At 44.4% G+C, this 21,056-nt stretch overlaps 1 protein-coding gene and 1 long non-coding RNA gene across 4 annotated transcripts in view; one reads left to right on the forward strand and one right to left on the reverse strand.

The window, feature by feature from the left end:
* The window catches only part of LOC102150161 (uncharacterized), a 23,262-nt gene extending 16,185 nt beyond the window's left edge, over nucleotides 1–7,077 (reverse strand). Inside the window, exons 1-3 of the long non-coding RNA XR_011423572.1 lie at nucleotides 6,941–7,077; nucleotides 6,334–6,466; nucleotides 2,281–2,331 (exon numbers count right to left, since the gene is read on the reverse strand). This is a non-coding gene — a long non-coding RNA (uncharacterized lncRNA). The remainder of the gene's footprint in view (nucleotides 1–2,280; nucleotides 2,332–6,333; nucleotides 6,467–6,940) is intronic.
* Nucleotides 7,065–20,277, forward strand: CCSAP (centriole, cilia and spindle associated protein). Of its 3 annotated transcripts, XM_023646324.2 has the most exons (4): nucleotides 7,065–7,198; nucleotides 7,660–8,076; nucleotides 16,076–16,344; nucleotides 17,669–20,277. In XM_023646324.2, the coding sequence occupies exons 2-4, from the start codon at nucleotides 7,707–7,709 to the stop codon at nucleotides 17,843–17,845; spliced, it is 816 nt and encodes a 271-aa protein (XP_023502092.1). In that variant the 5' UTR covers nucleotides 7,065–7,198; nucleotides 7,660–7,706; the 3' UTR covers nucleotides 17,846–20,277. The 3 variants fall into 3 exon arrangements, with proteins under 3 accessions (XP_023502092.1, XP_070084479.1, XP_070084478.1); XM_070228378.1 differs by lacking the exons at nucleotides 7,065–7,198; nucleotides 7,660–8,076 and adding an exon at nucleotides 13,070–13,266; XM_070228377.1 differs by lacking the exons at nucleotides 7,065–7,198; nucleotides 7,660–8,076 and adding an exon at nucleotides 15,395–15,649.
* Nucleotides 20,278–21,056: the final 779 nt, after the last annotated feature.

Raw genomic sequence — 21,056 nt, forward strand, 5'->3', positions numbered from 1 at the left:
CAGCTTGGAAATCTATAGCCATGAATTTATTCCTTGAGGTATCAATATTTAGAAGCCTCTGGTACAGTGCTTTCCACCAACACCCTGAGATCATCATTATCTGTTGCGATCAATTTCAAGAATCTGTAACTTAGAGCAGAGTCAGTCAGTACCTCAAAGAACTGTTATCCTTCATGGTGTGCATGAAATATTTTCTTAATTGACTTGAGTTCATAAATAGACAGACAAACAAAAAAACAGGACTATTAACCCAATTCTCTATTGTATTTCATGTGGCAGAGAGTAGATCCTCATCATCCTGATGTACATCACAAAATGATTAGACCATAAAATCAGATTGCTAATAATTGCTGCCACTAATGGGGAATAAATTATTGGCCACGTGCAAATCAGAACTGGAAACAAGCTTGTGCAAGGACTAGAAACAGAAACAAAAATCATGGGGCAGGGTGGAGGGCAGATGAACAGAGAGTCAAAGATAAAATCTATTACCATGGGGCTGGCCCCGTGGCCAAGCGTTTGGGTTCGCGCTCTCCGCTTCAGCGGCCCAGGGTTTTGCCGGTTAGAATCCTGGGCGCGGACATGGCACTGCTTGTCAGGCCACCCTGAGGCGGCATCCCACACGCTACAACTAGAAGGACCCACAACTAAAAATATACAACTACGTATGGGGGGTCTTTGGGGAGAAAAAGGAAAAATAAAATCTTAAAAAAAAAATCTATTACCACTTGGGATTCACTCCAGGTGCCAAGAAAATATGTTCCTGGACTTAACTGGCCTAGAAGGTGCACTTTTTTGGGCAATGATATTTAACTGGTTCTGAAAGCTGTGTCCACTTGGATATCACAATAGGATCTCCAAAACTGTCAAAGTATATGCCATGGACTGAATTTTGTCCCCTCCAAATTCATATATTGAAGCTCTAACCTCCAACATGACTGTTTTTGGAGATGGGGCCTGTGAAGAGATGATGAAAGGTCAATGAGGTCATAAGGGTGGGGCCCTAATCCAACAGAGCTGGTGCTCTTAGAAGAAGAGGAGGAGCCGTCAGAGCTCTCTCTCCACACAGTGAGAAGGTGGCCCTCTGCAAGTCAGGAAGAGAGACCTCACCAGAAGTTGATCATGCTGGACCTTGATCTTGGACTTACGGCCTCCAGAACTGTGAGAAATAAGTTTCTGTTGTTTAAGCCGTGCAATCTGTGGTATTTTGTTATGGCAGCCTGAGCAGACTAATATAATATAGTTGCCCAAAAGCTGTCAGCATGACTTTTTTACAAATACAGAAAAAGCATGCATCAAAGCTTTATTTAGCCCATCAATGAGGGAACCAGCATGATGGTAAAACTGATTTTCCGTTAAACTTTTAAAATGAGTGACTTACATTGGTTATACTCATTTTCTCACTACTCATACACTTCTGAACTTCCCAAGATTTGGCTTTTATCCCATCACTTCATTGAAACCTCATTCTTTTTTTTTTTGCTTGAGAAAAATTCTTCCTGAGCTAACATCTGTGCCAATCTTCCTCCACTTTATATGTGGGTTACTGCCACAGCATGGCTGACGAATGGTGTACGTCCACGCCCAGGATCTGAACCTGCAAACCAGGTCTGCTGAAATGGAGTGTGCCAAATTTTTACCACTACCCCATTGGGCCACCCAGAAACCTTGATCTTGAAGCTGACCATTAAACCCTTCCATTGCAAGTCCAGTTATTTTTTCATCCCTCACTATTCTAAATTACTTGATACTGGTCCCCACTGTTCATTTGCAGTTTGAAGACATTAAGGTGGTTCTCTGCCTGCCTCTTTGCCCACATCTATTCTTTGTCATTCTTCCTCTGACCTTGACTCATCCCCAAGGCAGAGGATCATCCTGCTGCACTGCTTTCTAATTACAAGTGCTACCATCTATTGATTGCTTATTAAATGCAGGCACAGTTCCATCTACTTCACAAACTGTAACTTTATCCAATCTTCACAAGAACTGCTATTATGCCTATTTTGTATCTAGGAACACTGAAACACAAAGAAGTTAAGTTTCTCGATCAAAGTCACATCGCGGCAAAGCCAAGATTCAAACTTAGGCACTCTGGCCCCAGTGCTTGGCATACTTACCCCCTACACCACATCGTCTCCATCCTCTCTATTCTCTGCCTCACAGTGCCTAGCTGATTGTCCTTAGCCAAATTCCTTTTGCCTTAATCATCTCTCCTAGCAACATGAGTATTAACTCTGGTGTCAGTCATACGTGGGTTCCAGTTCTATCTTCGCTACTTACCCACTGTGTAACCTTGGTCAAGTTATTAGGTCTAGTCCTCAGTTTCATCACCTGTAAAATGGGCAGAATAGTAGATTCTATTTCACAGAGTTGCCGTGAGAATTAATTGAGATAATGTGAGTAAAATGCCTGATATATAGCAGATATTAGATATCTAATCATATATTGTTTGTCTCTTGAATAAAGGATAGGGGTTCTTTTCCTGGGATCCACAAGCCAGCATGGGGAAAAGGTGACAGGCAAATGTCCTGTGTGTACATTTATTTTTTCTGGGGAGAGAGTTGATAACTTTTATCACATTCTCAAAAGAGTATATGTGATCCCTCCAAAAGTTGGGGTCCACTCAACTTTAAATGAGCCTGGAGATTGAGACCTGAGTCCTTTACACTTCCTGCCCTCAGCACAGCTGTGCACACGGCAGGACCTGGGTCTTTTAGGCTTCCTCCCCTGAGCACAGTGTTGGGCATATAGCAAGCTCTCAGGGATGAGGATTGAATTGAATTTCACTGGAATTTAGCAGCTATGTCAAAGCCTTGGATGGTGGGTCCCTGAGGTTGCCAGCCTGTCTTCATCCCATACAAAGATGCCCCAGTGAAAAGATTTCCAAAATCACTTCTTTTGTCCAAAAACAATATGTGAAAGCTGAGTATTTCAAATGTTGCACTGGAAAAGGATGCTGATTACATCACTCAAGCTGCACTATGACATCCACTGCTGGCTAACTAGTCTGCAGGTGGAGGGATGACTGTTTATATGGCAAATCTGTATTAGCTCTCTTTGCCCTGCCTTCACTCAAGTACCTTAAAATAATAGCAGCTGCCTTGTAAAGAACGGAAACACAAACTCTTCATTTTTATTTTACCCATATACTCATGGTTTGTCACACCAATCTTCAATTCAAAAAGTACCTAAGTCTATTTAGATATTGAATTCCAGTTAAGATATTTAATATATCTTGCTTTCCTATGTGAGATCTGTGTAGTTTCATATTACATTCTCCCGCAAGTCTCATTGAATTAAAAATATGTTTATACATAATTCTGGAGAATTAATAACAATTTTCAAACACTTAAAAAAAGATTTAAGTAAGCTTCCAAAATGCATGTAATACAAGAGGATAAGATCAATGAGAGAGGAAATCAGAGCAAGAATAGAACAAAGTTGTGATAGGTTGGTGCACAAAAGGGGGCCAGAAATTTGACTCTATCCTTTATAGCAGGTGAAGCAAAGAAAAAAACACAGAATGTTCAGTGTCCAAAAGGTGAAAAATCAGTCAATCTAGGACCGACAAATTTCTCCTCTGGGTTTTCACAAGGGGATAATGGGTGATGTGGGAGACCACGTCATTGCACCTCCCTTGCATAGATTTAGCAGAGAGCTTCGCCCAGCTGTTTCTTGTAGAGTGCCTCAATGAAGCCAATGCTCTGACACCAAGTGCAATTCAGAAAAAGCAAGGCTGTGAGGCGCCAGAGCCATGCTCTTGAAGGATATTGTTTCTAATGGATTGGCTAGAAGACAAGGGGAAAAAATTAGCATTTGGAATCCCTAGAGCCATGGAGTGAGTGCACATCCATTAGGCAATCCTCCATGAAAGGAATTTTCCTGCTCCCCAGCCTATAGAGTCAGGAGCTCTATTCTCTGGGGGGGAAACCTGAAGTGTGGATATTCTATGCTGCTTAACTAAGTGGACAGTAGAATGTCCATCCTTTCTTGAGAATTATGAAGCCTCAGAAAAAGATTGGTATCCTGATCTGCCTTGTGGTGGGCTGATGGAGTATATGCAGATAGGGCCAAGAACTTCTTCAGAAATGCACACAAATAGGCAACCCATGGCCCAGCATTCCACACCACAGAGCAAGACAGCAAGAACTGCAGTGTGGGCACACTTTCCAAGAAGGCTTTACAATGCAGCCAGAGGGGACTGCACAGAGAATTCCATGTTCTGACAAACTGCCAGGGTAATCACGTGTTTCTGGATTTGATGGCTTATTATCTAGTAGTCAAGGTAATTGGGGATATTTTTGCTTCTTTATTAGACGGAACCAAGAGTGGGAACATCAGGGAAGGAGGACTGTTCTGGAGGGTGATAGAGGCACTGTGGGGGAAATGACGGTGTGCAGTTATATGAAAAATGCAGAACACAACCTGTTTCCGTTAGCTTTGGTGCATGGTTAACCACCCCAAAACTTAGTGGTTTAAAACAACTAACATTTATTATTTCTCCCGATTCTGTGAGCTAGCCAGGCAGTTCCTCTGCTGGTTTCACTTTGCTGGTTTTGACTCACTTGTCCAGATGCATTCAGCTGGAGGAAGAGTTGGCCTCAGAGGTTCAAGACAGCCTCACTCACAGGCGGCAGCGGGGCTGGCTGTGGGCTGGGCTGTCTTGGTCTCTTCCCTGTGGCCTCATCCTTCAGGAGGTTGGCCTGGCTTCTTCACATGGCCCTCTCTTTCAAGAGGGTAATAACAGAAGCTGGAAGGCCTCTGAAAGTCACAGACACCTAACACTCAAGTAAGACACAAGGCTAGCTCAGACTCAGGGAGAGAGAAATAAACTCCACCTCTGCCTGAGGAGCAGCGGCAAACTTGCACTGCAAAGGGGCATGCATGCTGCATGAAAAATGGGCGGCCACACTTGACAGTCACACAACCACACACACAAAAGAATATAAGGTATGAGACTGTTTTTTGTATAACTGAAAAATAGGATTAGGAATGATTCATTTGTTTGTTTTACTTTTCCCTATTTTAAACAAGTATATTACTTTCATTCTAATTTTTAACAGTGTTATTATTAGTCAGGGCTCATCCACTAGGGAGTGACAAAACCCCAGTTCAAGCAGCTTAAACAGAAGGAATATTTATTGGCTCTGGTAGAGCTGGACCCAGGGATCCAATCAACGTCGTTGGGACTCTATTTCTTTCTGTCTGTGAGCTCTGCTTTCCTCCTGGGGGCTGGCCTGTTATTCTCCTACTGCAAACGGACTTCCTCTACACAGCTGGAGAAAGTGCCACTTCTAGCCCCAAGCTTATGTTGTCATAGCTGAGGACCACTAGCAAAAGAGAACTTCTTGGTATGCCAATTATAGAGAAAGATTTTTCAGTCATATGCTTAGCTGTTGCCACGGGTAGGAGGTGATGTGATTGGCCAAGCCTGGGTCACATGCCCATCCCTGTAAATGGGGATAGGGTGGGAGGCTGAGATTGACAGCTCCACGGGTACCACACGGAAAAGGAAGGCATGGCTCCTCAGCAAGACAATGTATGCAGACAAAACAACATATGCCATCTATATATTTGTCTTTTGTGTTTAAATAAGAACAGGATGCAAAGGATCTAATTTGACAGCAGTTGTGTGTAGGGAGGAACGTTCTGGGATGTCGTTGGCCGTAGTAAGTAAACTGCCAAGGAAACTGGGAAGCTGTGGCCACAGTGCTTAGGGAAACTCTGAGGCCAACTCTCCCTCCAGCTGAATGCAACTGGACAAGTGAGTCAAAACCAGCAAAGTGAAACCAGCAGAGGAACTGCCTGGCTAACTCACAGAATCGGGAGAAATAATAAATGTTAGTTGTTTTAAACCACTAAGTTTTGAGGTGGTTAACTATGCACCAAAGCTAACCGAAACAGGTTGTGTTCTGCATTTTTCATATAACTGCACATCGTCATTTCCCCCACATGATTAATATATTTATTAAGTTTCTTTTGGTTGCAACCATCAGAAACCAACCTTGGCCAGGTTAAACAAAAAGGAAATGCAGTAGAAAGTTCCTGGGGGTATCTCAAGGAACACAAGGTAAAGCTGAGGGGAGGGGAGAAGTCAGGGCCTCTGTGGGGCCGTCAACAACAGGGGGTCACGTAGTGTCTCTCCAGAAAACTGCCATTAACAATCCAGTGCTAATGACTCCTGGACTACAGACTTCAAGTTCTCAGAAGATCTGACCTGTCCCAGCTGGGCAGTGTCCACCTCAGGGTCATTTGGCTATGGTGGGGGCGGGGGCAGGACGAGGCGACAGAAGCAGTGGAAATCCCTATGAAAGCTGGAACAGGGTAACTCACTCATGGCCCAGGCCTGCTTTTCAGCTGCTGTTTCGATTTTCAGTAACTTCTTTTCTTTCACATCTTTTTGTAACGCATGTATCAAGTCTCCTTTTAAAAGGGGGGAAGAATCTGTATGCGGCCACTTTTGAAACTGTAACGACAACCAGGGTAACATTGTATACTTTCGCACAATACAACTGACTATCAAGGTTTTAGGTGCACTCTGAGAGGGTGGGTTGGCGGATTTAATCAAGTTTAAAAAATATTTGGGGTGTGGACAAGAAAGGAACTGTACTAAAAAGGAAAAAGGGGTTAAAGCCAGAGTAACGGCTGTTGTGAACGGAGAGAGGAAAGCAGCAAGAGCCAACGTGTGGACTTGGGGTTGTTTCCAGCAAACAAGACCAGCTCAAGGGTGTCGGGAAGGGATCAGACTGTGCCTGGCGTGGGGGCTGCCTAGTTCACCGGACTGGGGAACGACTCCAGACCCTAAGTGACGCCGCTTGCAGTGCCGGGTGCCGCGGACAGCGCCTACTGGGACATGGGTGGCTGGCGCCTCGCACGGACGGGCGGGCCCGGGACCTAGGCCTGGGGCCCCGGCCTGGCCGACTCCCCCGCCTCCCCGCACCTTGCGGTCTCACGGAAGCGGCCGCCCCCGGAGCGGGGCGGAGGGCCGGGGGCCGGCAGCGCGCGGGGAGGCGTCTGCTCCCGGGACTGAGGCGGCGCCTTCGCGTGCCGGCTGCCGCAGGAACGCAGGCCGCCGCGCCATCGGCGACATCTTGCTCGGGAGGAAAGCGCGGGCGGGCGCCGAGCTGCTGCGCCAGGCGCGGGGACGGGCGGGCGCCGCGGGGCTGGGGCGCAGGCAGGCCGGCGCGGCGGGAAGCAGGTAAGCCGGGCCGCCCTCCTGCGCACACGCCTCGCTCGGCAAGGCGCTCCGGCGACCCGAGGCCACCCGCTCGCGAGCCCCGCGCCTCCTCCCCGCGCTCCTCCCTCCGCCCGTCCCCGCCTCCCGCCGCTCGGGCTCCGACCTCCGGACCGCTCTCTGGGGACGCCCTCCCGCCCGCGCAGCCAGGCCGCCCCGCCCTCCCCCGGAGCCGCGCGCCCGAACCCCGCCCCGCTTCTCGGGACCGCGTCGCAGGGAGAGCCGCCTCCGGGCGGGCCTGCCCGGGACCCCGCCCCTCCCCTGGGCCTGGCCGCCCGCGCCCTCCGCCCCCTCGTCCCCGCCCGCGCCCGCCCCGTCCGGGCGGGGCTCCGGGTTTAAACGTCGCGGCGGGTCGGGCAGGCAGAGGGGACGGGCGGGGAGGGGAGGGGCGGGGCGGGCTTCTGTGTCGTGTCCCGGTTCCGTAGGCGGCGGCGGCGCGGAGCGGAGGGCGCTCGGGCCGGCGGGCGGCACCATGTCCCCGGGGAGCGGGGTGAAGAGCGAGTACATGAAGCGCTACCGGGAGCCGCGCTGGGACGAGTACGGGCCGTGCTACCGCGAGCTGCTGCACTACCGCCTGGGCCGCCGGCTGCTCGAGCAGGCGCACGCGCCCTGGCTCTGGGACGACTGGGGCCCGGCCGGCGCCTCGGACGACTCGGCGTCGTCGGCGTCGTCGGGCGCCGGGGGCCCCTCGCCCCAATGCACCCCAGCCTCGCCGCCCCTGCCCGCCGAGCCCACGGCGCAGGAGGGTCCCGATCCGGCGGCGCGCGGGGCCCCGGAGGAGCAGGGCGCGGAGGCCGCGGAGGCCGCGGATGTGGAGGCCGCCGAGGCCACGGCTCTGCCAGGTACCGGGCCCGGGAGGGGGGCTGCTCGGAGGACTGGATTTACTCTTGGCGTCTTTTTCTCCTAGCGCTCCGGACAAGCGCTTCCCTTTTTTTTCGTAGACCGAGAATACGCCTCCCTCGACCACGTAAGGAAGGTGTCAGCCCCGCCTCTGCCCTCCTCCCCTTTATTTCCATCATTAGGTGGCTCTGGGTTAAGCCAGCTGTGAACTTAATTGAAGTGTCGCTGATGAAGTCCTGGTCTTTACCCGAGGGCAGTGGTGGCCTTAGTGAGTCACTGAACCCCCGTCTATTTATTTCTAAGCACCCATTTTTTAATGAGAGGAACCCAGCTTTCATGAGATTCTTCATCAATGGTGACACCAAGAGGTTACGAACCACTGAGCTAAGCTTTCTGTCTCGTGAATGGGGCCCTTGTTTTCTGTATCAATTCTCTGACCTCGCTGCGCTCTCTCTAAAGAATATTTTGCATTTGTTTACGCAGGCTGTTGTGTAATTCCTGGCTGCTGGGGGAATATTCCTTGTAAATGCTAGGTCCTTGCCGTTTCTGCCCACCCACTCATCGAAAAGCGCCCATTCTCAGGCTGTCGCTGTCTGCAGGAGGAGCAGAAAATGCTGGAAAATGGCTCTTGGGTGCTGTGCGTCTGCTGTTTTGGCCATGGCCTTACACTTTCTTTCCTGCCCAGAGGGTGCGGAGCTGGGGACTCTCAGCAGGAGGGGCCGAGGGGATGGTGCTCGCGCTGAAGGCCAAGCCGAATGCCTCGGTACAGCCTTCAGGAGCCCACGGTTCCTTCTGTGACTCTCTAACGTTGGACCGACACCACCACGAGGTCACTTGATTTTAAAGAAGAGCTAGTGAGAAAAATAACTAAAATTTATTGAGAGCTTATTATACATCCAGTCACTGATCTTAGAATGTGTATTTTCTTATTCAATGTTTAAAACAATTTTAAGAGGTAGGGTCATCATTTTTATCTCAATTTTACAAAGAAATGGAAGCTCAGGATAAATGATCAGCGGCTTTATTTTCGTTTCTAGCATTGTATGCAGTGATCAACCAAACTCCCCTCAGATGTCACCCTGCCTCTCGGTGAGAGGCTGAAGAGAGGAAACGTAGCTATGAGCCAGGCTGTTTTGCCCTTGTTCTACTGTCTGCAGCTATTCTCAGGTCCTTATCTGTGGCAGAGCTGCCTCTCCATCCTGGTGTTACTTGTGAATTCCCACAGATTCCTGAATATCTAGAAGCTGGATTCCTAGCTTCAGTGATCATTGCTAGAAATGTGACTAACAGAAGGTAGGGAACTTGTCTTCCAGTTTGTTCCTGTGGGCACTGAGCTACCAGCCAAATTAGGAGATGCGCTTTATCAGACTGAATGGGCTTTTCTTCTCCGGGCTCTTCCCCTTCATTGTTTGTGAAAGAGTTGTCAGTTATTTCCATGCATATGTATATCAGTGCAGTTTTTAGACAGCATTGTAGTATGGATGGTGCCTGTGTTTGCCCGACTTCATGATTATTTTGGTTTCCTTAGAGATGCTGAGTCCGCTCAGTGGCTAAAGTAGTTATTTCTTCTCTGCTACTATTTCTGGTTTAGGCGTCAGGGAGAAGAAAGGATGTTTCTGCTTTCAGGACTCCCAGTCACAGAATCTTTTGCTTTGTTCCTGCCTGTCACAGCCCCTGCTGGTTCTTGTGTCGGGCAGGATTGAAAATCCCTGTTTTCAAATGGACGGTTTCATATACTAGAATCACGAGCACTCTTTTGAATTTCTATAGAACATTTCTTCCTTGTTTTTACTGAAGCCATATACACACATAGAATCATATAGGTCTGTACTGCATGTTACAGAAGTACGGCAGTTCCCCTGCCACACGCACACACCAGCTCCCTATCCCTTAAGTGACCACTTCCCATTCCTCTGGTGTTTCCTCTGGTGTTTATTTCCCTTTCTCAAAGTAACATGGCTTTTATTGACGCCTGATTTTCTTCAGTTTTTAGCATTATCTATTGGCTTTAATTCTTTCTACGGCTCTCCTAACCCATACACATGGCTCATCCCCACACCCTCTCAATACAGTCATCATAGATTTGTTAGATTCACAATTAGTATCTACAATATTGTGCCTTTGGAAAATGTTGCTCACAGCTGTCCTATATTGTTTGCCATGATTCCCTTTTCCTTCTTTCACAATACAACCAACACATCAGGTTCACTGTTACTCTTGACATCTTCAGACAGCCCTCCCAGGCCTCTGACCCACTTTTACCTGGCCTGGTTACTGCTCTTGTGGCCTGCTGCCTGGTTGCACTGGTTGCATCTTGGGAGGGCCCTTCCACCACCCCAGGGACTCCCTGGGGCTCTCATGTCATCTTCTTCCTTGGTTTACGCCCTCTTGCTGGAGCTTATCTTCTAGTAGCGTTCTGAGAAAGGGTGTTTGAGAGGTTAATTTTCTGAGACCTCGCATGTCAAAAGATGGCTTTATTCTGCCTTTACAATTCAGTGAGTTTGTGGCTGGGCCTGGACTTCTAGGTTGGAAGTAACTAATTGTCTCTAAAACATCTGGAGGCATTGCTGTATTGTGCTGTACTTGTGATGTTGCTGTTACAGTTCCGTGTCATTCTGATTCTTGATCCTTTGTACCTAACAAGTTCCCTGCCTAGGAAGCTTTTAGGGTCCTCTCTTTGTCCTTTAGGTTCTGAAGTTTCTCATTGATCCAGGTCTGTTTTCCTCTGGTGTGTTTGGTGGGTCCTTGCAGTCGAACTCATGTTTTGTAATTCTGGGACGTTTCCTTGAATTGTTTTCTCATTTCTATTTTTTTCCCCCATTCCTTTCTTTCTAAACTCCTTAGTTGGATGTTAGACATCATGAATTTATCCTCTAATTTTGTGACCCTGCCCTTCCCCCAGTTCCCATTATTTTTTTTCTTCTATTTTTCTGGGGGATATTCTCAATCTTATCTTCCAGCTCTTCTCTTACATCTTTCATTTGTGGGATCCTATTTATTCTTTAATTTTAGAGCTCTTGAATTGTTTTCTGAGCCAGCATTCCTTCTCCCTCGCTTTCTTTCTTCCTTCCTTCCTTGCTTTCCTCCTTCCCTTGCTCTTTTTATTCCTTTATTAAAAATCGTATTCTATTCCTGATCCATGCATATAGTATCTTATCTTGCTGAGATTCTTGCTATGAAAGTTTTTTGTGCATTTTCTTCTTGTATGTTTCTTTAGCATAGTCTTTCCCCCCACCCCCTTCCTTTTGGTTCTTTTTGTTTGTAATCCTGTATTTCATGTTAGCGACTTTTCTCAAATATCTAATGATCCTCAGCTTCTCATTCTTAAGAGATGGGTACTGAAAAGCTGTTTGGACGTTCCCTGTGGCAGTGGGGTGGGAGTGCTTGTTCACTGTGGGACTCCTTCCCTCCAGAGCCAGCATGCTTTGAGGGGTGGTCTAGACTGTCTCCAATTCCTTTCTTCATAGTCATATTTCTTTTTAAATTAAATTTTATTATTTTTTTAAGCAAAGGTATATACATGCATAATTTAAAAAAATGTGCTTAACATGAAAAAAGTAATTCTGACCATGTCCCACCCATGTCCCTTGCTCTGTAGGGCGCTCCTTCCAACTCTTTTTAGCTTTCCTTTCAGCATTGGGTCCCCTCTTCTCTGTTAGACTTATCTGTTGGCTCTGTTAGTTTAAACATTACATATTGACTTCCATTATGGGAGATGAAGATTTAGCTCAAGATCTTACCTCTGCCTTCTCCCTGCCCAGACATACTCCAGCACCCATTTTGTCCCAGTGTTAACTGTATGACTCTTTTGCTCAGCCACTATTCTGTGTTTGAATTATCCTGGCTATGTAAATATTTGCAGGTGAGCCATGTAGTAAATTCTCATTATATTTTCTTTATCATTTGTTTTTGCTGAAGTTAATCATTGCTTCATTTTTTTACACTCCCATCACTAATTCAGCCTGAAATAGTCTGGTACTACTGTAAAACTTGTCACATGCTTGACACGTTAGATGTTCTATTCATTTAATTTTTTTCCTTGGAGATACTTTTTTGGGAATTTTGATTCTCCTGTTCCAATTTAGACCTTATGCTGTCCAGATCTGACGCTGCTGCCAGACTGGGGCTTCTCTCCACTGTTTGCTGAGTAGTATTCCCATCACTTACCTCCTTCATCTGACCCCTGTCTTATAAATCTCAGGTCTTCCTTTGCGTGGCTTATCCCTTCCTTTTGGTGGAGCACATCCTCTGTGAATCCTGAGAAATGTTGCATGGGAAGTAAAAATTTTGTGAACTTGCAAGTCTGAAAATTCCATTATTATATCCAAAGACTGGACTGATATGTTGGCAAGGTAGAGAATTCTAGATTAGAAATTTCAGTGTTTGAAGATATTATTATATTGAATTTGAGATTTTGGTCTTGCTGTTAGAAGTACTATGCCATTCTAACACCTATCTTGTGTATGTGACCTGTTTGTTGTTTTGGAAGTTTTTAGGAGACTGTCTTTATCCTAGGTGTTTTAAAAGTCTGTGTGCTTCTTTTTTCATTCATTGGGCTGAAAACTTGGCGGGCCTTTTCAATCTGGGTGGGCGTTTTCTTTCAGTTCAGGGATATCTTCTAGTACTACTAGCTGTTTAAAATAATTTGCTCTATTCATTTCTTCTTTCTACAATTATTTTTAACTGGATGGATGAAACTTCTAACATTTTTATATAAAAACGTTTTGATGTTGGGATTTTTGGGTTCTATTTTGTGGGAGAACTCTTCAATTTTACCTTCAAAACTTTCTATTGACATTTTTAATTCTATCAGCCTAGTTTTAAATTTTGAAGAGATTACCTTTTTTTGTCCCAAGTGTTCTTTTTAAAAAAAAAAACTCCTTTTTTGAATAGCATGCTGTTCTTGGATTTCTTTTCACTCCCTGCAGAAAGCCATAAATATCCTTTGAGAGCTCTCTTATATCCCGGCCTAGTTTTTTTCTGTGTATTTTGGTCTCTTATTAGAGGATGCACTCAAATGTCTGCTCTGAGCCTGTGTGCTCATATGTAAGTGAGGCTTGCTTTTACTGTGCTTGGTGCCCCAAGTCCATACCCCCTCTGGCTCTTCCTCTCCAGAGAGTAATCCATGTGCCTTCTGCGGTCAGAGAGGGGCGGTCGCCTGGATATGGACCAGAGGAAAGACTATGCAAGAAGTATGTATTGCTGCATAACAGAATTACACTGAAAACTAGTGACTTACACCTCTGGTACTCATTTATTTTTGCACATGGTTTCTGCGGTTGGAATTTGGCCCAGGTGCAGGTTCTGCCTTGCCTCTGCTCTATCTATGGCCTCTGCTGGAAGGCTCCAGGGCTGGAGCCTGCTCTGCTAGGACATTCACATATGATATCCTGGTGTGCCTGGCCCTCCCTCTAACATGCTGGCTGGTCTCCCTGAGAGAGATGTGGGCAGATGCTGTATTACCCTTTACAACTTATCGCTGGGAGACACGAAGCACCTCTTTCACCCCATCCCACACTTACAAAAGTCTGCCCAGGGTCAAAGGGGAGAAGCATGGACCCCAGTGCTCAACAGAGTTCCGTTCATATTACATTGTCAGGAGAGCATGTGGGCTGGGCACTGATTGATGCCGGACCTTTGGAAAGGGCAGCCCACTGCACTAGCCTTTTGGGGAATCTGGTGCCTCCAATTCTAGTTCTTTCTGGTGTTCAGCTTGTGTCCTGTGGGCCTTTCTCCTTCAGGGAGTGAGGATTCGCCTTACTCAGTTCTGTGAGGTCACTTCTACCTCTTCATTTCTTTCCATCTTCCAAAATTTTATTGACCCCTTTGACTGATGTCATCACCTCCCTTGCTGTTTGTACTGTGGGTTTCTACCTTTTTTCCTTCACTTTAGTGGGGTTTTGGGAGAAAGGGGCTACACGTACCTGTCGTCAGTGCACGTTTAACCTCAATTCCTGCATTTGCTCTATTTTTACTTAGTTTACTTTTCACCACATTTTCCTCATTCTTAATCAATCTTGCCAGAGGTTTGTGAATTCTGTTAGTGTTTTTCCAGGCTAACTCTTGGTTTTCTTTATGATATGTTTTCATTAATTCATGATCTTCTTTTCCTTACTCTAATTTTCTTTGAGCTTATTTTTCTAACTTTTTAAGATGGACGCTTATCATTGATTTTTTCCCTTGCCTTTTTTGATATATACCTGTCATTTCAAATGATTTATATTCCCTCTCCTCTCCATGCTCTCTATGCCTCTGAACAAGTCACTCTGTCCTCCTGGATTCTCTTTCCCATTCTCCTCCTGGCTACCTTCAGCTTGTCCTTTAAATTACATCGTTATTACCTTCTCTAGGCAGGCCTCCCTGGAAGCTCTGGTTAGACATACATGGGATGAGAGAGGGAGAGAAGGAAGGGAAATGAATCAGGGCAGTTGGTTAGGGTGATTTTCCTCCCTTTCTCAGTATTGTAACTACACAAGCCTTGCCTCGTTTCCCTTTGTCTTGGCCCTCATGGGCTCCTTTCTGCCTCCTCCTCTATCCAGGGGAGAGAAGAGGACAAGGTGTGGACACATCACTCAGAGAAATGTTTGAGCAATGAATGGATTTAGGTTCTCATGATAAAATGGGAGGTTGTCATCCCACGTCGTCCTAAACAGCTCCAGTGCTGGCTTCAAAGTTACCGTGCATGGTGATGCAGAGCATTAAACACAGGGTTGGGTGTGGATTGTCTGTTCCTTAAAATGTTTAGTAGTAAATGAAACAATTTGGTAGAGTCAAGGTCATTGCTGAAGACAGAACTGACAAATGGTCTATCAAGTCTTCTCGCGCACATGTGCCACTGTGTCTGGACTGCCTGTGCAGGGGCTCACTCGACTCTAAAGGGGACCTGGACACAGGCAAAAAAGAAGCACAGTTGGAAGTAGTCAGGGACAAGAGCCGGTCCTAAAGAGGTGACAAGGTTTTGGAAGAGCAATCTAGAAAATCATCACCAGAGCCAAATTGTGAATCTTCTGAAGCGAGGGGTGTCCTTAAGGCCTAACAATGGGGGTGAGTGTAATGGGGCTCTCGATGCATCAGGGGCTTTTATTCAAATGGAAGTTTAGGCTGAAATGAAACATGGGCTCACACACGATTCAAGCAAAATAGTATAACTTTTACAAAAAATAAAGGGGGTATACAAAATAACGAATGGCAAAATCATAAAAGGTATTTAGGGGAAACAGTTATGTTTGGGAGGTATCCTTAAGCTTCTGTTCACTTCAGGTCGGCAGCCCCATTCCCCGTTTCCCCAGCTCTGCTGATGGGATTTGGGACGTGTGGACCGTGGGCCCTGGTTCAGGTAGTCATTTCTGTTGTGAGTGTTGGGGAAGCTCTCCTAACACAGGAGCCCCCATCTCCAGCTCTTCCTACAGGAATGCACAGCTGTGCACCCAGGTGAGTAACTATGGAAACCACTCCCTATTATGACTGAGGGCCTGCAAATTAAGGTTGCCTGCTCTTTCCAGGAGCAGGTCAGAGCCATAGGGAGCATTTCCTATAATCAGGAGCATCAAAAAGAAATGGAACCCTGGAACTCGAGTGAGTAACTTAAACACGGACCTTTTGCAGCTGCTGCTGATTACCACAAACCCAGATCTCTCCCTGAAGCAAGGCATTAAGATGAGCGGACTTATCTTGGGGATTGTGGAGAGAGCCATTAGGCCGTGGTGCCTTCGTAATTTTAATATTTAATTGAGATGCTTAATCTCAGAATATGAGTGACAGTCGTTGCTTTTGAACAGGCTTGTTTTAATCTTGGTGTATTTGTTGATTTAAAAATGGGATAGACTGAAAATTATTATACTAACTTGTTTCTGTATTTTTGCTTTAAGTGAAACTTGTGAATTGAACTATAAGTGAAAATGGTACTGACATTATGGATTTTTCTATCCAAATATTTAAAGTAATTATATGCAAACCTGATTTTAAAGCATTTTCATCTTGTTTTATCTCTTTTTTAAAAAGCACTGCCAGTGAAAGATGTAAAAGAAAAACCTGAACAACAGATTGGAACAAAAGAGACTGACAAAGTACCCGACAGTATCGGACCTCGACAAAACCAAAGTGCCTTATTTGCTAGAGGAAATAGGAAAGCAGTCAAAAGTCCTCAAAGATCCTCAAGTAAAATAAAAGAAAATAAACATCCATTTGCTCTTTATGGGTGGGGAGAAAAACAGACAGATACAGGAAGCCAAAAAACACACAATGTCTGTGCTTCTGCCCCAGTGCATGAGGTGGGTTCGTATGCAACCTGTTCTCTGCTGTCCCTGGTAGGGTGGGATTGGGCTGCGTTCCTGTCACTGGGTATCATATCCTGTGTCACTGGGAAACTTTGAGGTTGTGGTAGATCTTGGGGGATTTTAGGTGGACCAAGGGAAGCCCAGAACTGGGCATCTGGTTAGCAAACAGGAGGATTCTGGATGTTGGCTGCCTGGAGATCAAGGGGTTTTGCTGGGAGTTAGCTGGTACATACATGGAAGGGTTTACCAACAGAGAGCCAGGTGAAGGAGTAGATGGAGTCAGGGTTCTCGAGTTCCTGGGGGGCCAGGAGGTGCACAGGAGGGGCACAACCAGGGCTGGCAGCTGCCCATCTAGATTTGCTGTGGGCCTCTTGAGAGGTTTCCAGTTCCTTTGGCTTTGATAACTGGTGTTTCCTTGACTCCTTTGTTATTGGTTGGTCATTAGACTGCTTCTCCTGTAGTTCTTGATATCTACCATGGACTTCCTTTTGCTCTCCGGATTAAATTCGAATGAATATGTTTTCCCCTGCTCATCCATAGTGGTGGCTTTTACTCCCAGGAGTTTCAGTTGTCCCCTGAGTTAGCCCTGGCTGGTCCCTGTGCAAAGTCCTTAGAACATGTCAGACAGGAGGGTCCTCATGTAGAGCCAAAAAACAATTATGTATGTTAGCGCTAATACTATTACTATAGCCTGAAGCAAAGAGGGAATGAAAAGAAGGAGAAAGTGCAAACTGGTTGAATTCTGGTTAAATACCATAATCAAATTTTTACTGAACAAACTTCTGAACCCTAGCAGATGGTGTTATTTGGAGTGATATTTGAGACAACAAAGCTGTAGTTTAACAAAAGACCTCTGGCAACGCCATGGGATTAAGTTTAACAGGGTTCATCTGTGGTGTGAAACGTCTAGGTAGTAAAATCCCTTGAGATTGTTCTTTTAGTAATTTGCTGTAAAACATTTAAAGTCCTTTAATGGAATACTTATCCATGCTTTAATACTAAGCAGATCCAGTAATTTTCCACAGCCGATTTCTAGAGGCACATGCAAATTAGTCGCTTAACATTTATAGCTGAAATTTAGTCCGTGGACATTTTCTGTTGCTTTGTTTCTTTATCACTGATGGTGGTAAACCACAGAATCCAGGGGGAATGGCTTTTCCAGAGAAGCTTTTATACACAGAAGAACTGAATATTATGAGGTTGGGCCTGCTTCTGCCTTGCTGCAGGTGACCTGGAAGTAGTATCCACATTGCAAATATTCTTGAAAATTAGAACAAAAGCCACTTAAGTTATACTTTTATTTTTTAACTCTCCTTAGATTCACGAATCAGCATTACGAGCCAAGAACAGAAGACAGGTGGAAAAAAGGAAACTGGTTGCTCAAAGGCAGCGTGCTCACTCTGTGGACGTGGAGAAGAACAGAAAGATAAAGGCTTCTTCCTCAGAGAATCCATGGATGACAGAATATATGAGATGCTATTCGGCAAGAGCCTAAAGGAAGAAACGGTTGCTTGGACAGCCTCTCTTAAAAAGTGCAAATGAAAGAAAGAAAAAACAGAGCAAAAACTATCAAAAGAAATCGGACGCAGGTTTAAGAAACAAAGTGATTATGCAAGGTTTTTCCTAGGGAATTTCTAAAAGATTGTTCTATTTTGATGAATCTTGGTCACCTACCTCAGCAGTAGGGCGACAGCTGAAGCCATAGACATTTGGTTATTTATGAAGATAATTCCCTAAATCTTTGATATTCTTATAAGGGTTTTGTTTTAAAGCATCTTAATCTTTTAAGATACTGACACCAAATGCCTTTAAGTGGCTATAGATGCTTAATATTCAGTCTTCTTTTCGTAAGTTTAGGTGGAGCCAATTTTCATCCTGTTCTGAATAACTTTTCAGATTCCATAGTGAGGAAGAGCATTCCAACTTGCAGCAGCAGACTCATTTTCTGTATGTGGTTTTCTTTGTGAAAGAATATCAAGTCAAAAGTGAGTTTCGACGTTAATCTTGATTCCGTGTATAGTGACACTAGACCTTTGGTAGTTCCTGAAAGATTAAACTTACTGTGTTTTGGTTCAGCACCACTTCATGTAGACTAACATTTAAGAATTATCTGGGCTGGGTGAGGGTCATCTTGTTAAATGACCATCTGGGCACTTAAGAGTTTAATAGTTGAAATGCATTCCGATAAATGAAGTGCCAGTACAGTGTGTTTAGAGTAGTACTGAAGTTTCTTTTGAGTCAAAGACTCACTTTTTTTATTGTGAGGTATTTTTTAGAACACATGGGGTATCAGTCACTGGCTGCAGTCTGGCCTTTTGGTGCATACCCACTGTGGACTTTTGCCTCTTCTATAGTAGTTGGCAATGACATTTAGAACTTAAAATCTGAAATTCCATTTAATAAAATTGAGATTGTCTTGCTTACTGTGGATGGGGGACAAATATTAAGATACCCATTAGAGATGTGGCCTACCCTTAATTTCTCTACTTTTTCCTTTACAGAACTAAGAACAAAGCCTTGATGATGTACATTATTCAGACTTTTGGTTGAAATACATTATTCCTAGATTCCCAGCCAGTAGCTCTTATATAGAACTTAATGAGAGAGAATGGTGGTGTGTGTATAGGCACAAATGTAATTCTGTAAATGAAGTGCTCATTCTATTTAGTGCATTTGCTTTTGGGGTAGAAAAATGGTTTAAGCATCACTGGTTTCCATCCAGCAGAGAAAGGAATATCCAGGAAGATGAGTGCTAAGTTCTCTGTAAGAGAGAAGGTGGTACTTTGCCGATTCCAACCTAGCCCTGGAGATACGTGAGTGAAAATTTGGTCTTTGATGTGAGGTTGAGCGTTTCCTTGATATTTTTACTCTGGGTCTTTGAAGTATTATGGTCAATTTTTAGAACACAAATATGTTTTATTCCAAATAAAATCTTTACACAGTGTCATCTTAAAACTGTATTAAGCTTTGAAAACATCCTGAAGAACCATGAGCTTTCTCTGTTTTTTAAAAAAGACTTTTTAAATATTTTGCATCATTTTGAGGTGAATTGTCTTACATAGAGAGCTCTCCTAACCATTCAGATGTATATTTAATAAGAGGCAGTTCTATGTGTTGTCCAAAACAACCTTGCTAGTAATTCTGGTGAATTTTGCTGTTATTAAAGTACTTAAACATCGCAGGTACCTAAAGATCAAATTACTGTGGCATCGTGATTGTGTAGCTGATTGTGAAAACAGTTCCTTTAGAGCCACTTCTTGCATGTTCAGTTTTAACCATCCAGCTCAAGCGATCGTGTTGCATCTGACAATCTTAGGGAAGATAGCCTTGGGGAGTAGGTTGGGCCCCAGACCAATGGACTGCCTTAGAAACCCGACCTCCTCTAGGCTTTGAAGGAGCCAGACTTTCTCTCTAGAAAACAGACTTATATTTAATGTGCTTACTACGGAAAATTCCAGGTGGAGATAAAACCTAGAAGGCAATATTGACCAATTTTCCCCCTTTTTAAGTAGAGGACAAATGAACTGGGTTTTAAAGTACCCTTATGTGCATGAATGACGGGTGAATCAACAGGAAGTAAGCCCTCTTCTTATGTCCGCGTCATTAGTCAGCTAAGTTTTCTTTTCTTTTTTTCTCTTTAGGGATGAAAATTACCTTTTGAGCCTATGAAATTTTTTAAGTTGTAACAATTTGATGGTTTTACCTTTTCCTTCTCATTCTGGAAACTAATGTGGTTGTAATCATGTTCCTAATTCTTGGGACAACTTGCAGGACAGCAAGATAGTTTAAAATTACCTTTCACGTTGAAAAGTTTGAAACTGTTTGAGAATCCAGTGATATTTAAATATAGAATAAAATACTTACTATATAAGACTGTCTTTTTAAAATTTTGGTTTTAAGTTCTTAATTAAAACAATTTGTCATACACATGTTTTCTGTATTGCTTTTATTGAAAGCAGTAATAGAATATTGAATAACATCTAGCCCTCTGCTGGACCAAGGTGAAGGAGAAAAAAACAGGAATCTATTCTTTTTTTTTGAAACCTAAAGACTGTTCTTAATTAGGAGGCATCAGAATACTTGGTACCTCTGGTTATATGTATACTGCCCCACTGCCATAAAATCTCTCAGCACATAGATACATTTCTTAAGTTTACTAAAAGTATAATAGGGTATAGGTTATCTTAATTGCTCATAATGTGGCAGACATATTTATGGGACTTCATATGTAATAGCTTTGTCATTGTTTCATCAAATGTCAATTGCTAGTAATTTGAAAGGTGTGTGTGCTAGGTCACTCAAACTCAGCTAACTAAATTGCACGAAAGAAAGGTGGCTGTTGAGTTATTGGAAGTCAACTTCCGAAACAGAATTCTGCACAATTGGCAGGTTTAAAAAAAATCTTTAGTGTATTCCTTTCCTCCTCTAACTTGACAATGCTATACTGGGCATAAACTTTATAAATGGAATGTTATAGTACTTGATATTTAAAATGTTCAGAAGTGTTACTGGCAAAGAGGGAGAGAGGCAGAGCATATGTTAGAAGTAAAAACAACTTTTCTTGTTGGCTGCTTCAGTAAAAAATAGTTTAGTGGATAGTTTTACATTTCACTGGACTAGATAAAAACGGTGCTAATATTTATATAGCCTGAGTCTGTAGTTGGTTTGGTATCAGACTGCTAATGCCTGACTCATAAGGTCCTGTG

Source organism: Equus caballus, chromosome 1 (assembly GCF_041296265.1).
Source record: "Equus caballus isolate H_3958 breed thoroughbred chromosome 1, TB-T2T, whole genome shotgun sequence".
NCBI lineage: Eukaryota > Metazoa > Chordata > Mammalia > Perissodactyla > Equidae > Equus > Equus caballus.

Excerpts from the sequence above, each read along its gene's own strand:
- CCSAP (XM_023646324.2), top strand. The coding sequence starts at position 7,707 with ATGTCCCCGGGGAGCGGGGTGAAGAGCGAGTACATGAAGCGCTACCGG. Across the intron at positions 8,077-16,075 it reads CGAGGCCACGGCTCTGCCAG|CACTGCCAGTGAAAGATGTA; the intron begins GTACCGGGCCCG and ends TTTTTTAAAAAG. Across the intron at positions 16,345-17,668 it reads CTTCTGCCCCAGTGCATGAG|ATTCACGAATCAGCATTACG; the intron begins GTGGGTTCGTAT and ends AACTCTCCTTAG.